The 16728-nt window shown below is 40.2% G+C and overlaps 1 protein-coding gene across 2 annotated transcripts in view; it reads right to left on the bottom strand.

Moving 5' to 3' along the window:
- DTNBP1 (dystrobrevin binding protein 1) overlaps window positions 1-10917 on the bottom strand; it is a 168716-nt gene extending 157799 nt beyond the window's left edge. Inside the window, exons 1-2 of one of the 2 annotated variants that reach the window (XM_037037989.1) lie at window positions 10689-10917; window positions 1350-1403 (exon numbers count right to left, since the gene is read on the bottom strand). In XM_037037989.1, coding sequence (XP_036893884.1) covers window positions 1350-1403; window positions 10689-10744 — 110 coding nt within the window. In that variant the 5' untranslated portion in view covers window positions 10745-10917. Of the gene's footprint in view, window positions 1-1349; window positions 1404-10499; window positions 10636-10688 lie in introns of those variants that run through there. The other variant, XM_037037990.1, reaches the window with a different exon arrangement.
- Between the last annotated feature and the right edge of the window lie 5811 nt (window positions 10918-16728).

The raw sequence follows: 16728 nt of genomic DNA on the forward strand, positions 1-16728 counted from the left end.
TTGCCAATGATACATCGAACAAAGGTTTAATCTCCAAAATATATAAAAATCTCATACAACTCAACACCAGGAAGGCAAATGATCCAATTAAAAAATGGGCAAAGGACCTGAACTTCTTCAAGGAGGACATGAGGATGGCCCACAGGCATGTGAAAATTTGCTCAACATCACTAGCTATCGGAGAGCTGCAACTTAAAACTACAATGAGATGTGATTCCACACCTGGCAAAATGGCTATAATTAATAAACCAACAAATAATTGCTGGTGAGGATGTAGAGGAAAGGGGACTCCAGTGCACTGTTGGTAGGAATACAGACTGGCGCAGCCACTGTGGAAAACAGTATGGAATTTCCTCAAAAAATTAAAGATGGAACTGTCTTTTGATCCAGTGATTCCACTGCTGGAACTATATCCTAAGAATCCCAAAACACCAATTCAAAAGAATTTATGTACCTCTATGTTCACAGCAGTGCTATTCACAATAGTCAAAAGTTGGAAATAGCCTAAGTGCCCATCAATAGATGAGTCGATTAAAAAACTGCAGTACCCTTCCATAATGGAATACTACACAGCAGAAAAAAGAAGGATCCTACCTTTTGTGTCAGCATGGATGGACCTGGAGAGTATTACACTAAGTGAAATAAGCCAGTCAGCAAAAGACAAATATCATATGACCTCACTTACAAGAGGAGTCTAATGAACAAAATAAACCAATGAGCAAGAGAGCCAGAGGCACAGAACATGGAACAGACTGGTAAGAGGTAAGGAGGGAGCTGGGGACTCTTTGAAAGAGGGTGATGGGATTAGTAAAAGAACATACATGAAGGACCCATGGAAATGGACAACAGTTTGGGTATGCACTATACAAGTGGGAGGGGGCTGGGCAGAAAGAGTCAAAGGGGGAAAAATTGGGACAACTGTAACAGCATAAACAATGAAACATTATTTTTAAAAAATGACAGCAGAGTTTTCGTACAAAATAGGTAGTGGGGCTAAAGAGGTTTGCTTGTCAAATATGTCCCATTACTAATTTGCTTCTTAATAATGCAGGATTTTTAATTTGCTTTTTCTTAGTGTACAAATAAAAATGATTAATTGTGACTGAACAACAACCACTGATTGTCAGAGTGAAACAATTACACTTTTTTACATAATTTTTTCAACCATCTTACAATTTTATCAAAAACTTTTCCAGTGTTACAAAATTTAGAAAGAATCAATAAATTGTTTTGTAATCAGATGCACTCAAGAGATTTAAAACCCACTGAAGTAATTACACTATTATGACTACAACCAAAAGCTGGATGAAATTTAAGTCACAATAAATTAAATGTTATCCCATGCTTACCTTGGTTTGCTTTTTACTTTAGCTTCTCTTGACTTGTCACTTAAAGTTTTCAGCCTATAATTCAACAAGTATAAAATATTCTTAGATCTCAAGAAAATATTCAACAGAAATTTCACAGCTATTCATATTTGGGTCAGATGAGCTAAATTTTGTAGCAAGAATTAAGCATATCTACAGAAAAATTATTTGTAAAAACATACAGTGTTTACTATCTGTTAGCTATCCCAAATAAAAAATCTGTAACAAACATTATAAGTAGTACATAGTAAAAACAAGCAGTCTTACTCTTTACTATATGTGAAACACTACAAATGGAAACTCTGTAGCAAAAATTTTTGATTTTTGTCCCAAATTCTTTTTTTAGAAACAATTCCTAAATTCAGTCAGACTAGTAAATTTGGCAGGTTTAACAAAGCTAAGCAGCACATTTTATTAACTAAATACTATGACAGATACTCAAATCTCTAAGTACCAACATTTGTTGAAATTTTAGCTACTTCTAAAAAAGCTTTCTAAAATGCACTACAAACCTCTCTCATTAAAGAGGACATGGTATAGTCTAACATTTTCACAATCTTCAGGTCATAATTTATTTCTACCACTGACTGCATTTTTGTGGCAAAACAGTACTGTCCTCACATGTTTCCAAGCTAGGAATGCCTCTTCATTTTCCAGCTTGATACCAATCTACACTAGTTTTTTTTAGTTTGTTTGGGAATCCTGCATCTATTTTTTTCAAATGTCAATTTTCCATCTCCACCACTGCCCATCTGTTTATCAGCTATCACTTACTGCTTCTGCAAGCTACTTAACTATATAGCTTCTTCCCCTTCTATTTGGTTTTTTAAAGCAAGTAGAAAGGGAAACCATATAAATGGCAAATATATGCTAGAAAACATAAATGGGCCAGAAATGCATATATATAATGAAATACCTTTCTATCTATAAAATATTAAGTTCATAAACTTTGTATAATTTATCTCACTTCAATGGTCCACTCCTACCGTCTTTTGGCTGTAGACTCTGTACTATATTATTGAGGTTGCCAAAAAGTAAGTGCTAGATTATGATATCTCATATGATATTGCTGTACATGCTCTTCCTGATCACCTCAACAAATGTTCATTTCTAAATAAAGTCTGAAGCATAGGCCATAGTACCACTGCTAGCCCCTACACGGCCTTTGTAAAAACAGAGTAAGTGCCTCTTCCTCAAGACACCTCACTGCCATCAGCCAGAAACTGTGCTAATACACAAGTTTACTCTCATACGAATGCCCCAACCTTGTGCTGTGCTGCGTGTGATCTGCCCAACTATTCGTGCAAACCCTGACACAGGACTCCATCTTTTTGTCAGTAATGCCTGGCTAAACACCAGAAGGCAATTTCTGATCAAATGACTTTGGCAAATTGGGATGCCAATTTCATACAAAGATTTTTATGTTACTCTACATACTTTTTCAAAAAATTAAAATATTGATGAGACTGGTATCTCTACAATGTTAAAAAGACTATGCAATCTGCCCCGGCTGGTGTAGCTCAGTGGATTGAGCGAGGGCCTGTGAACCACACAATCACGTGTTCGATTCCCAGTCAGGGCACATGCCTGGGTTGCAGGCCAGTTCCCAGCAGGGGACATATGAAAGGCAACCATACATTGATATTTCTCTTCTTCCCTTCCCTTCTAAAGATAAATAAATAATCTTAAAAAAAAGACTATGTAATCCCTTTGATACAAACTAATTTGTATATTTCTCCAGATGAGTCTAGGTTGTATTAAAGAAGTCTAACCTGTCCTGGAGAAACAAGTCAATCTGGTTTAAAGCAGATTAGGCAACAACCAGAGAAAGGTATTCTGACAGCTATGTTCTACCATTTCTACTCCAAAGTTTGAGGAAAGCACTTAATTTTGATATGCGAAGTAGGACCAACCTAGACAGCCTACACAGCAGTGCATTACACTCAAAATTACTTTAGTATTATTTTTAGTGATTCAGGAAAATTGCGTATGGTTACCTGTTACAAGGGTATTGAAATGGAACTGCTAAGCCCCTCTTCTGACCCCTCTTCCGTGACCTCACATATACCTAGGTTGGCATTTCAAATATTTATTTCTAAAATAACCTTTCAGCACTAAGTCAGACAGAGAATGACAAACACCTCATGATTTCACTTACATGTGGAATTAAAAGGATAAAAACAAAGAAACAAAATGAAACGAAAACAGAGGAACAAAAACTGGTGGTTGCCAGTGGGGAGGAGGATGGGTGAAGAAAGTGAAAGGGATACAGTTGATGACAGTGTGATAACTTTACACATCTGATTGCTAGACAGAGAAACACTAAACTCGAGTGTGGGGAGCATATCATAAGATTCATAGATGTCAAATCACTATGCTGTATATCTGAAACTAAAACTATTGCATAACATCTATACTTTAATAAAAAAATAATGAAGTCGTGCCAATCTGTTAGGTAAAACATAAGAAGTTGGGAGGCGGGGAGTGAAGCAGACTGGCTACTTGGCAGTACAAAATAACATACCTCTAGCTATCTATACACCTACATCTATAATGAAAGAGAGGAGAGAACAAACCACACGTCTGAAATACTGCATGAAGAAATGAGAAATAGTCATCACTGCTATTGCTATTTCTTTTACTTTTGGTCATATTAAACTCAAATCATTTCCTAGAAACTGAGCATGGTATTATTTTATTAATCAAAGTAATTAATATTGAATGTCACATCTTTTTTCACTTGTATAAATTGCTTATATTGCATTATTATTCAATATATTACATAATGTTAACCATTAGTTCCACTCATGTTAATGTTCTAGATATCTTTAAAAGTGCAGAACTTTGGATTATTATATAATGTTAGGATTCAATAAAGATCACTCTAAAAATAAAATAAACTTTTTAATTTCTCATTTCTAATATATCAACTTTGGGATTCTCCTCCTCTCTCCCCACCTGTCCCCCAAAAGAAAACAAATTCATCTGGGAATAACAGAGAAAATGGGAATATTACATGAAGCTGAAAATAAAATTGTTGAAGGAATCAGGGAGAGCTTCCCCATGTGCTTCCTTAACTACTATCTGCTCTAAAAATTAGGCTTTAACTAAACGAAATGTGTAGAACTTATCTGATCTGGATTTGAACAAGTCAACTGTAAAAAGACTTTCTAAGAACCAGGAAATCTGATTATGGACTGGATAACTGATACTGTCAAAGAATTAGTGTTCATTTTATTAGGTATGATACTGGCGTTGCATTTATGTCATATCTATGTGCTTTTAGAGATGCAAACTGATGTGTGAGAGATAATAAAAGAGAAGCCTGAGATTTACTTTACAAATAAGGGGAGAGACAAAGCAACTGTGGCAACAGCTGACAGCTGCTGACTCTGAACAACGGACATGGGGGGGCGGGGGTCGCTGTATTTTGTTTTTGTGTATGTTTCAAACTTTGTAAAATTTTTTTAAAACCCAGTCTTTTAAATATTCATTTTTCTCATTACATCTTTTCCATATAAATTGGCAATGTGCCAAACTTCACATTAGAAACTGTTAGAGAAAACAAAGTTATCTAGAAGGAAATGAGAAAGTCAATAAAATTCAGGAGAGAAAAAAAAGGTTGAAATGATTCTTATTTTAAGCTGAAAAATATACGAGGTCAGATATATTTAATAAGTAACCAAAAAAGCAAAAAGATTCTAAAACACATTCTATAGCAAGAATTCAAACTGAAAATAGCTTAACATTTTTATTTTGGCACAACTCTACTTAAGTTTCTTACAGTGACCCTATGTTGGAAATAACCCACCAATAAAGTTTATTTAATCTATCACGATCTTATGACACACTGAGAAGGAAATACTGATCTGGGTGTAAATACCCCAGCTTCCTCAAACATAAAATGGTAGTGTTGTGCTGACCATAATGATTTGCCACAAGAATTAAATAAAATTCCAAATATGACTTTTGTAGCATTCTGTAAACTATAGAGCTAATTCAAATAAGAAGTGTCATCACCATCAAGAAAGGTAAGAAGCTATTAACATTACTTGGCCAACATGAAATAAAGAGGCAGTCCCCCCACACACTAGTTCCTATACACGGCTTCCTTGCCATTCCGAAACTTCCTATTACTGTATACCCCCAGGGAGACACACGTGCTGCTGTGTGAGGATAGTAATTATTATTTATTTATTTTCTGACTATTATTTTCTACCAAAAGCAACTAATGTGCCTTTTTGAGTTCAAAGCACTAAACCTCAAATTCATCATAGCGCTTCAATAATTTATTTTTAGATTGTCCCAAAGACTTAACCTTAATTTGACACCAGCACATTTATTTATTCAAGCTTTGTGGAAAATACTAACATGGAGGCATCTTACTAAGAAATGGAGGTGATGAGCAAAACTGCTTAGACAAAAAAAAAAATTTAAAAGGAGATAAACAGAATGATACAGAGAGCGCTACAATGACTGAAGAACAGAAAATGTGCTTTCTCTGCTGATTCAATGTCATGGGGTAACCCTGATGGCAACCTATTTATTTGCACCTCAATTTCCTACTCATCTAACTTCATCAGCTTTTATGAAAGATAAGGATGATTGCTTTAAAACACCCCAAAATATATTAGCTAGCATATTTTGTCATCTAGGTTCAATTCCTCCCATCGTGTAAGAACATGTCTCCACTACTCTGACTTTAAATTCTCTTTGTGAATACAAATCCAATCTACTGTATTTTCTCATTAATGTTCAATTTTTTCTTTTCTAAAAACAAGCCAGGGAAACACAAAAGCATCAATCGCACTTAGAAGTACACATGACCCCCTAATCTCCAAACCCTGAGGGATTCACACAAAAGCTGCACAGATTCAGAAAAGGGAGAGAAATTCAGACTACATCCTAATTAATCCCAAATACACCATTTGAATTCTGACACACTCTCTGTTGAGTGTTTCTTAAATTTCTAACTAACTTTTGGAGGTCAAGCTGTTAAATTAACTCACAACACATTTACTGTCAACAGCTCCTTCTCTCTCAAAACTGTTCTTAAATTCTTCCATGCTGGTAAATGACATCATTTAAGAAACTCCAAAATTTAACATCCTCACTTCCCCACTGTTCTTATTTCCTGCATCTCACTGTTTACAAATCTGACTGGCACTTGTCAGGTCCATTCCTTCTTTACACTCCTACCAGCCCTGCATTACCGCCTCTCACCTGACCTCCAATGACAGCCTCCTCAATGATTTCCCTGTTCCTCATACCTAGCCCTCCATCACACTGCCTCCCAAATTATCCTTCCAGAAATCTAGACAGGCTCATGTTGCTCCACTTCACAAAAACCTTCAAAAAATTCAGTAAACCTAAAAATAAGCCAGGATCATCCTATATAAAGTAATCACCCCATTTTCAATCCCCCTTAAGCTGCTTTATTTTTAGTAGCAGTACATATGACCTTCTAGATACTTGTCTCCTGCCACTAGAATGAGAGCAGGGATGTTATTTGCTGTCTGGTACGATCTCTGCTATATCCCTAGCTCCTGGAATAGTACCTGTCACAGAGAAAGCAGTCAATCAATATTTGCTAAATGTATTAGCAAAGCATTAAAGATCTTCTATTATCAGTTACTAAACTTCCTTTCCAGCTTATCGTCCATCTCTGAAAGACTCTTAACTAAATGTATCACAATCCCTCTTTATTCAACAAGGCTCAGTTTAGAAGACACCTCCTCCTTGAAGCCTCCTGCAAATGCGCCTGACTTAATGACTCTTTCCTGTGGGCTCACACACCACATCACTTGTACTTTTAACATTCAGTTCCTTCTTCTTTGCTTTGTAACACCACAAGTCTAGGGCATACAGGGGGCAGAAACCTTTTAGTCAGTTTTGCAGCCCCAGGATGTAGTTCAATATATAGACACTGCTTAGCAAAGGCTGTGTAAAACTGAGCATGTGACCTCTTCAATCTTTTTTTTAAAGATAAAATGAAAAAAAGCGTCTATGAGAAAGGACAGTTTGGGTGCCTAGTCTAGTGTCTGGCACTTGGTAGGAACTCAGTAACTATCTACTAGATCAAGCTGAATACTGAGATAGCTTTCTGCTTATCAAAAAGGTGAACAGTCCTGGAAGAGTCAACATTTCAGGCAAAACCTCACCATTTTACCACACTGCAAATTAGACTAACAGACCCTCTCCTTTGAGCAGGTTCTGATCCTACAGGAGGGGAAGTGAGAATGAGCATACTGGGTGGAGGTCTCAACACAGGGGGCTTTGAGGGGCGAACACTCACTGTCTTGGTTGCAACTAGTAACATCACATTCTTTATCCCTAGCCATGGGAACCCAGAGCATTATAAACAGGAAATGCCAGCATGTGCCACGCAGCTGTAAACCACAAATAAATCTGATTTTCAGTTCCCTGAAGGGTCTGTCATGCCTGAACACTTCATCCTAAGGCCTTTGGTCTCTGCTCCAAAAGGTAAAAATCAAAGCCCAGGGTGGATGTGAAGCATGTGCTTCAGTGTATCTATCTAAAAGTTTCCCTCAGAACTTGAGCCAGTCCCTTAACAGCAGATGTTCGACATGCACTCTCCAAAAGACTCCACAGGCTCTGAGTGGGTTAAATCTAATCAGGACTCGAGTGAGGGGAAGAGTGAGGCCCACAGCCAATCCCAGCAATCCTGTGGCCTTTGGGCCAGCCAGCCACCCATTTATGTCAGAAAGGGACATACTTCTAGGTTTATCTCATTTTGACATAATGTTATTACGAATAAAAAGTTATAAAACAGGCCACAAGTCCATGGAGAACCTACAGTCCTCCACAGGGCACCAGCAATCTCTACACTGCCCTTAACCGATGATCTTTGTAAGAATTCTTTATTAGTTTGAATGGAAGGCAGAAATTTATGGTATCCACTGAATAAGGTTTAATCACTAATGTGACGTCCTCCTGTGAGAATAAAGAATAATCTTATTTTACTTAAGAAAGAAGATTTTCCTACAGTTAAGCTCCAGGTGTATGAATTTTCCAAAGTTGAAAATGAGCACCAAGATGAGGATGTTGCTCTCTGTGACAGTGAAGCGATGCTGGCCACACTGGAACAGCTCAGAAAAGGCCCAGACCTTCCCCTTCTAATGGACTGATTCCCAGGGCCAACCTGAACACCTGAAGTTTCCAATTACTTGAGCTGCTCTGGCTTCTACAGACATCACCACTAAGTGTTCTAAAAGAATGCCAGGTCCAGTGTGATAATTTCAGGAAGTGAGAGCCATGTCACTTTTATCTTTGATTCCCTCAGTGCCTTCACACAATATACACGTGCTGTGTTTAAGTTCATCTTTTCTCAGCAAGGCAAAATATCCAATTGTGTAAAACAGGTTAATCTCAAGCTGTGTATGTAAGCGTTCACTAAAATAAATTAAGGTGTTTTTTTTCTTGGTAAGACTTGCATAGGAGTTTGAGATCCTAACAAAAGTGAGCAGAGTTTAGAGTTTCCAGTCAACCAGAAGACAGCTGATAAAAAGCTATTTAGCTATTACTTGGAGATAACTTATTTCTCTGCCAGGTAACAGGCACACACTGGTAGTCCAGTGGTTTGTCAGCTGACAGCGACCTGTGTAAGGAGAAAGCCAACAAGGGACCTAAATGAAATGAAAGCCCTCTCAGGATGTCTAATCCCAAACTAACCTCACTCTATGACATCTTTCATCAAGTCACTTTCCATACAGTTCTAATCAGATCCTCTGAACCCTCTCCCTAAAGTCAGGTTATCCAGCTCTCCCAGGACACTTTTGGCACAGAGTCCATACTCCTAGGTAAGTTTAACTTTCTTAGGCAAAGGTCAGGTGTGTGAATGGGTTCTGGGGCAACCAACCACACCACCTGGAGAGTTACAGTAACTACCAGAAGATGGACTGTCATTCTATCAAGGAATTCCTTGAAGTAACGCTAACAGGGCTGTGCTATGCTCATGTTACAAGTAGACCATTTCATCATCACACCAAAATTTTTCAATGTAATACTTTACACTATGAAAAGAAGTCACTATAGAAAGAGGGGATGCAAACAGGCAAACACACCATCAATAAACGACTCCTAGAACATCTATAATTAATGTTATTAAGAATACCAAAACGACCAAATAGGCTTTATAGGTAAGTGCTCGGCTATTTGCCAGGTTATTACTACTCAGCACACAAATGGTAAACAATATAAACATTTTTGTTCAATAAGATAAAATTTTAACTAACATATTTCCGGTGAGAAATTTAAAACAGCATTTTCAAGATGCTCTCATATTCACAGCATTCTCCAAAGGATGTGTGAGCTAAAGATGACCAATCTTTTATAAAGGACAGAGAGTAACAACAATAGTGACACAGATTTTACATGCTAATTCATTAATGCCTGCAATAACCCCACTGCACAGTCGTGGAGACTGAGGCAATTCTAGTAACTTGCTGAAATACGTTTGCTTAAGTGGTAGATGAGAACCTGTGGTTCACAGACTTAGCCACACAGTGGAATCACCGGCGGGGGATGGGGTGTGGAGTAGTCTTTAAAACCCTATTCCCGGTCTAATTTAACTGGTATGAGCTGCGACTCCAGGCATCCGGATTGTTAAAGGTGCCCAGGTGATTCTAAGCAAAGTTTGAGAAGCGCTTGCTGTTTGCTCTTAACCATTAGGCGTTAATAGTATTGCTGTAGTTCTGTTGTTTATCTTGTCCGAGTGTTTCTTCGCTGCGGAGCTAAAATCGGGGCAAAGGTAGAGAGAGAAAGCAAAAGGGGAAGAGGCAACAAGCCATGCCCAGGGTTAACGGAGCACGCTGACACCGGACGCACACTGCTCGGCCGTGACCGGAAAAGCTGTGCGGCCGGCGACCTGGGGAAGGGTCCCCACTCCCGGTGGGGCCCGAGAGGGCAGGTGTCCCGGAGGAGCTCGAGAGCACAGAGAGGTCTCGGGACCACAGTCTCGGGGTAAGGGGAGGAGGTACGCTCCCTCTCACGTTACGCCCCTCCTCCGGCCCGCGGCCGCCGGCAGCAGGGGGTACAGCCTGAGCCGGCCCCACCAGACTATCCCAGCCCCTGGGGCGCGAGTCAGAGCCAAACGGTCGGGACCTAAGTTACTTTGTACCGCCAGGCCAACGCCGGGAAGTTGGTTACTTTCCTCCGCGAGGTGGGTATGGGAAACGCGGGAGAGGACTGGACCTGGGCGTGGGAGGGGAGGGAGGCGGTGTCCCGGGCAGAAGCCCAGCTTCGGCGCCTGGCCCTGGCGCCCGCCCCGCCTCCTCTCCCGCTCCCTTTCGGCATACCCACCCGGAGGTGAAATCCTGCTGCACGCTCAGCAGCCGCTCACGCAGGGTCTCCAACATCGCTGCTACCGTGTCTCCTCTCGTCAGTTCACAGACCTCCGCCGCTGCCAAGGCTCCGCGCACCTGTCACCCGCGAGCTCCACACTCGGGTAGACCGCCCCGCCCCCGGCCCGACCAAGGTCTCCGCGCTGCAACCCCTTCCGCGTTTCGTCCGGGTTCGCGCGTTCTCGCCCCGCCCCAGACCGGCCGCGCAGCCGCAGTGGACCGCACCCGGCTAGGACTGCGGATACGGGGTGTCTGCCCTCCCCTCAGAGAAAGCTAGAGGCTCGATGCAGTACTATGGCTCAATCTGGGCCAGCTCGTTTTTCATTTTACAATGGAAGTGGTACCGAGATAGAATGTTTCAAGTTGAGGGCTCCTTTGAGTGCAACGTTCGTTTTTTATGGTTTGGTGGAGAGCTGGATAAATTCTTACAAAGCGTACACCTCCTTGTAGGAAATTGTTTCGTGAGCTGTGGGTCAAAGGTCTGACTCCACAGGCTTTGACCTTGGATGAGATCGTTAATTATCAGAGCCTCAGTTTCTTCATTCATAAAGTGGCAATAAGAATCAACTGTTTTTACATCCTTACTTTCCATCCTCTCTGCAGCCTACCCCATCAGGCTGTTGTGCACTTCACACCAAAGGAGGTTGCCTTGTCTGGCCACTAGTGACCACCGAGTGCCCATACCGTTTGCAATGTATCTGCTCTGATTTCTTTTGTTGACTGTGCTGTGGCTTTCAATGCAGTACCTTATTTTTAACTCATCCTCTCTTGACTTCAAGAATACCATACTTCCGCTCTTCCTTTGTCTCTACTCCTATTTCAGCAGCTGCTCTGAAGGCTCCATTTCGAGCCTCCTGCTCATCTCCACCTATGCTCTCTGCCTGGTTATTCTGTAATTTATATCAATGCATGGATGACACCCAAATCTCCATCTTCATTCCTGTCCTCCCTCCCCTCCTTCAGTTCATACCAGTTATTTACTCATGTATCCAATAGGCATCTCAAAACCAATATACCCAAAATTGAAAATTTGATTGCTTACTCATCTCTTTTTTATTTTATTTATTTTATTTTTATTTTTTAAAATATTTTAGTTATTTTTAGAGAGAGGAGAAGGGAAGGAGAAAGAGTGGGAGAGAAACACCAATGTGTGGTTGCCTCTCATGTGTCCCCTACTGGGGACTTGGCCTGCAACCCAGGCATGTGCCCTGACTGGGAATCGAACCAGCGACCCTCTGCTTCACAGGCCCACGCTCAATCCACTGAGCTACACCAGCCAGGGAAGCATATTCATCTCTTAAACTGCACATCCCCCAGTCTTTTCCATTTTGGTAAATAGCACCACTATGCTCAACTTTAGCCACCTGAAATCACCCCTACTTCCTCTCCTTTTCTCATATTTTGTATCAGTCCATCAAGTCTAATCAACTGTATTTCTGAAATAATGCTGGAACCTGCTTCCCTTTCTCCGTCTTCACTATTGTCACTGTAGTCCAAGGACCATGATCTTTTACCAGGAACATTGACAGCTCCCCTGATTCTACTCTTTTGCCACCCATACACCTGTAATCCACCTTTGAAACAGTAGTGAAATAAAATTATTTAAAAGAGTAATCAGGCCCTGTTGCTCTCATGCTTAAAATACTTGAGCTGCTTTCTGTGTGCTTAGCATAAAATTCAAACCCCTTATTTGACTTACAAAGTCCTAAAATTGGAACTTTTCCTGATACTCTGTCCAAAGCAAGTACTTTTCACCTATTGGGCCCTTGATGCTTAAGCCACACTAACCTTGTGTGTGTGTTCCTTGCAAATTCTGGGTTCCTTTTTATTTTGAGGCATTTTCACAAGCTTTTCTCCAAACTGTGCCATGGCTGGTTTGTTTACAGCATTCAGATCTGAGTTTAAATACTATCTCCCTAGATAGTCTTCCCTGACTGTGCAAGTTATCCACCCAACCACTTCCTATCACATGCCCTGTTTCTCAACTCGGTATGCACCATTATCTGATCATTTATTTAATAATTGTTTAATTTTTAAGTTATTATTTATTTACACATTTATTTTAAAACCAGGGCTAGGACTAGGGTGAGGCAGGTTAAGGCATTCATCTCAGTTGCAAACTTTTAGGGGCAGCCGAAAAGCTCAGTAATCAAGATGAATAATATTTTAATGCAATATTTAAAATGTTTGAAATTATTTGGGAAAAATCTGTGAGGTACAAAATATCCAATTTTAAGTAAAGACAGGATATGACAGGACTGGAATTAGATGAAGTGAGGGAGGTAGGCTGCACAAGTACAGACACCAGGGTAAACGGCCTGTCAGATTCAACTCTGTTTTATTGAACTCTGTCCCCAGCACCTAAAACAATGAACAGTGCATAGTAGAAACTTATGTACCACTGTTGATTGGTTTGTCCGGAATTAAGTAAGATGGAGTACCCAGTTTATGGTTAAGGAGAACACCTCTTCTCCACTCTTGATGTTTTCTCCATATGGACGAGGCTCCTCCACTAGTGTAATACTCCGGGCTTTCCTCGTGGAGGACAGGGCACTGCTGACTAGCGAGCTAGGGAATAAGGGCCCACACTCTCTTCTTTTCCTTGGGTGTAAACTTCCAACAAAGAGTACTCACTATAAAGTTAGGCTGCCAAGGGAGGAGGCTGCCAGTGCTTTCTGTGAGTAGGGGGACAAGTCTTAAACTAAGTTTCAGGAGTCGGAGTTCTGCTCACCCCTGAATACAAGCTATGTGTGTCATCGCCCTTACCAGAAGTGAAAGTTACAGTTCAGCCATTTTACAGTGATGCTATTGCCTTATTTCTCAGTGGATGCAGATGAGTGAGAGAGAGGGGTACTGTTTATGGAGGCGTCCTGTACCTCCCAGAAACAACCTGATGAGTGATTAAATGACCAAATCTATAGAGACAGATGCCTCTGGTACTGGGAAAGAAGAAATCTTTATTTTATTCAATGAAATAAACTCCTCCACTGATAAGCTCTCAATTTACTAAAGTTTATAGATTCCACCAAATCACCAACTCAGAGCAAAAGGACTCTGCCTATCACTAAAGAATAGTTTCACTCATGTGCATTTTTGTCTTGACCACTGTTTTTTTAGTCTTTCACATGGAACTTTGTTTTGGGGTGTTTTATAAACACTCATAATTCCATCATGCCTGAGAAGTCCAAAAACAGTGAAAGTTTAAAAGAGCTAAAAGAATACAATGTATCATAAACAAAAAAAATATTTTTCAATGAAGTAAACATGGCCACTGTTGTGCATGAATTGTTCTGTAGGAATGATTAAGGACCAAGAGTTGAATAATCAGCCAGAAACTAGAAAGACTGATTGACAAAATGAAACAACAAAAGTTTTAAGTATGGTTAGAGAAGCAACATCAGTAATGGAGGCTATTGGCCTAATCTTAATTTAGCAATTGGTTAAGAGTTCATTTGAAAATATATTAGCAAGCACAGAGAAAGCTTTCTTTATAAAACATGTGATGAAAACACCAAAACTGCCAAGAAGCCCCCTACGTGCTTCCCTGGACCAACAGTAACAGCAGCACCTGAGAGCTGGTTGCAAATTCAGAATCTTGGGCTGCACCCAGACCTGAAGAATCAAAATCTGAATTTTCCAAACATCCTCAGGAGATTCATGTTCATACAATGTGTGAGAAATATTGCTCTAGGACACTTACTGAGAAAAACGAGTTCCTTATCACAGTAGAGTCTCACAGTACATAGTGTGATAAATGAGTTAGTGGAACTGAACCAAAGAGAAAGATCCTATGGAAGAAGAAGCCATAGGACCCAGAAGGTTTCACACTCTTTTACTGGCAGAGGTTTTTTAGAGTAACTGGGAAGGCACTGTTAACCTTTGAGTTATAGGACTCTAACTTAGGTTTCCAAAGGTATCTACAGCATATTATTTATTTATATAGTTTTTAAAAGCCAAGATGTAAGTATTTTTGTAATCTTTAGTTTAGGAGTTTCAAGTTGCCAGAAGAGATCATTTAAAAGCTAGAAATGAATAGCTCTAAGAATAACGTAAGCTATGTAAAGCTGGAAAGGTGACGTCCGCATGGCATTAAGGAAAGAAAAACAGAAACAGAAACCAGAAAAGTGAGAAGGGGAATTCTAACATGTGGGAGCAAAGATTAGGGCCCAGATGAAGAAGAACATAAAAGAAGGGCGGGTGGGAAGGCAGGAGCTAATAAACCAAGAAGGCAAGCAGTGTCTGGAGTGACACTCAGGACAGAGAAATTGGAAAGAGTATTTCAGTGTGAACCAGACTGAAAGAACAGTGAGAGGCAGCTCAGCTGCATCTGTCTGTGTTTCGAGATTTTATGACACTACAGGCATACCTTGGGGATTTTGCATATTTGGTTCCAGACCATGGTCATGAAGCAAGTATCGTAATAAAGCAAGCCTTTTTTAAAAAAAATATTTTTATTGTATTTTTTCCATTACTATTTATCCACCTTACACCCTCCTTTTCCACCCTGCCCACAATCACCACACTATTGTCCAAGTCCATGAGCCCTTTTTCCTTTTTGCTTGATCCCTCCACCCCTTAACCTCCCCCCTCCATAGCTGTCAGCCTGCTCTCTGTCTATGAATCTGTCTCTATTTTAAAGCCAGTCTTAATCTTTTTGCTGGTGGAGGGTGTTGCCTTCAGTTTGTAAAAGATGCAACACTTGTGAAGCACACAATAAAGAGAAGTGCAGATAAACAAGGCGTGCCTGCATGATAAAATATAATCAGGCACCTCACCCTATCTTTTTGCTCAGATGAGGAAAAGAAAGGTGTATTCAGTGCATCAGAGGAGGGAACCTCTTTTTTGCTAATCTACGTTTGGATCCATATGATCTATGAAAAATTCACAAGCAAAGGAGTGACTCCATCCATCAAAGCAGGGGGACCTTTCATGAGTAAAGAAGACCACATTCTGTAACTCTTACAAATAAATGGTTTTTCCTAGAGAAGGTATATCTGAGAAATTTTATCTTCTGAACAGCTATAGAAATCTCAAGTAGGAGAGCTTAATAACAAACTGAAACTTTCTAATAAAAATTAGTAGCAACGGAGAGAGAGCGAGGAAGGGGGGGGGAGGGAGAATTATTACCTGTACGTAGCTGTTATCTTAATATAGGCAAGAAGAAAGTTCTAGTAATTGAAAAGGGTCAAGGAGAATGGCAAATACAGGATCCAGCACAAATAATGCCCCCTTTTTATTACAAACTCTTTTATTACAAAATCATAAGCATGTAATTTTGTAAAATAACAATATCAAACTCAAGCACACCATATGACATTTTAGGTGAAATGTTCAAATTAAAACTATAAATTCTTACATCCATTTTATTACCCTACCAACCACACTCAAGCAGGCATTACTTCTGCCAGACCCTGTATCTATTAGGTCCCAGTGCCCTAAGAGTTCCTCTCTGTCCGCAGGAATTGCCCACGTCAGTGAAAACTGATACTGAGAGTATCTAGTAGTAAACTAGAAACAATTCTTTAAATTAAGTTAAGTCGATGGTTCTCAGCCTTGGTTTTAATTTAGAACCACTTGGGGAGCATTTAAAAAAAATGCCAGTGCCTGGACCCACCCTCTGGAGACTCTGATTTAATTTGCCTGAGACTATGCTCTTCACCTGAGTTGTTTGAAGAGCTTCCTGGGTGACTCTAGTGCACAATTCATGCTGGGAACAACTGAGCTGCCCTGCAGGGAAAGGCGGCAGAAGCCCTGGCTAGAACAGCAACTCAGAATCCAGCAAGCCCTCTCTGATTTCAGGATTCTGGGCGACGTAGTTTGTCCTCGCCTTTCTCCTCATCACTTCCTTTGTAACATGTGGTGCACCGGCCTAATAAGCTCTAGTAGCTGGCATTTCAGGAAAAAAGTCCCTCATTCCTTCTCCTGGTGACTTTCCAGTCCTGTCAGTCCTGTTTATCTCTCTGTCTCTGACTTCCTCTGCTTTTACTTGTTAGTCCAAT

This window comes from Sturnira hondurensis, unplaced genomic scaffold (genome assembly GCF_014824575.4).
Source record: "Sturnira hondurensis isolate 20B ecotype Veracruz unplaced genomic scaffold, ASM1482457v3 Scaffold0023817, whole genome shotgun sequence".
Taxonomy (NCBI): Eukaryota; Metazoa; Chordata; class Mammalia; order Chiroptera; family Phyllostomidae; genus Sturnira; species Sturnira hondurensis.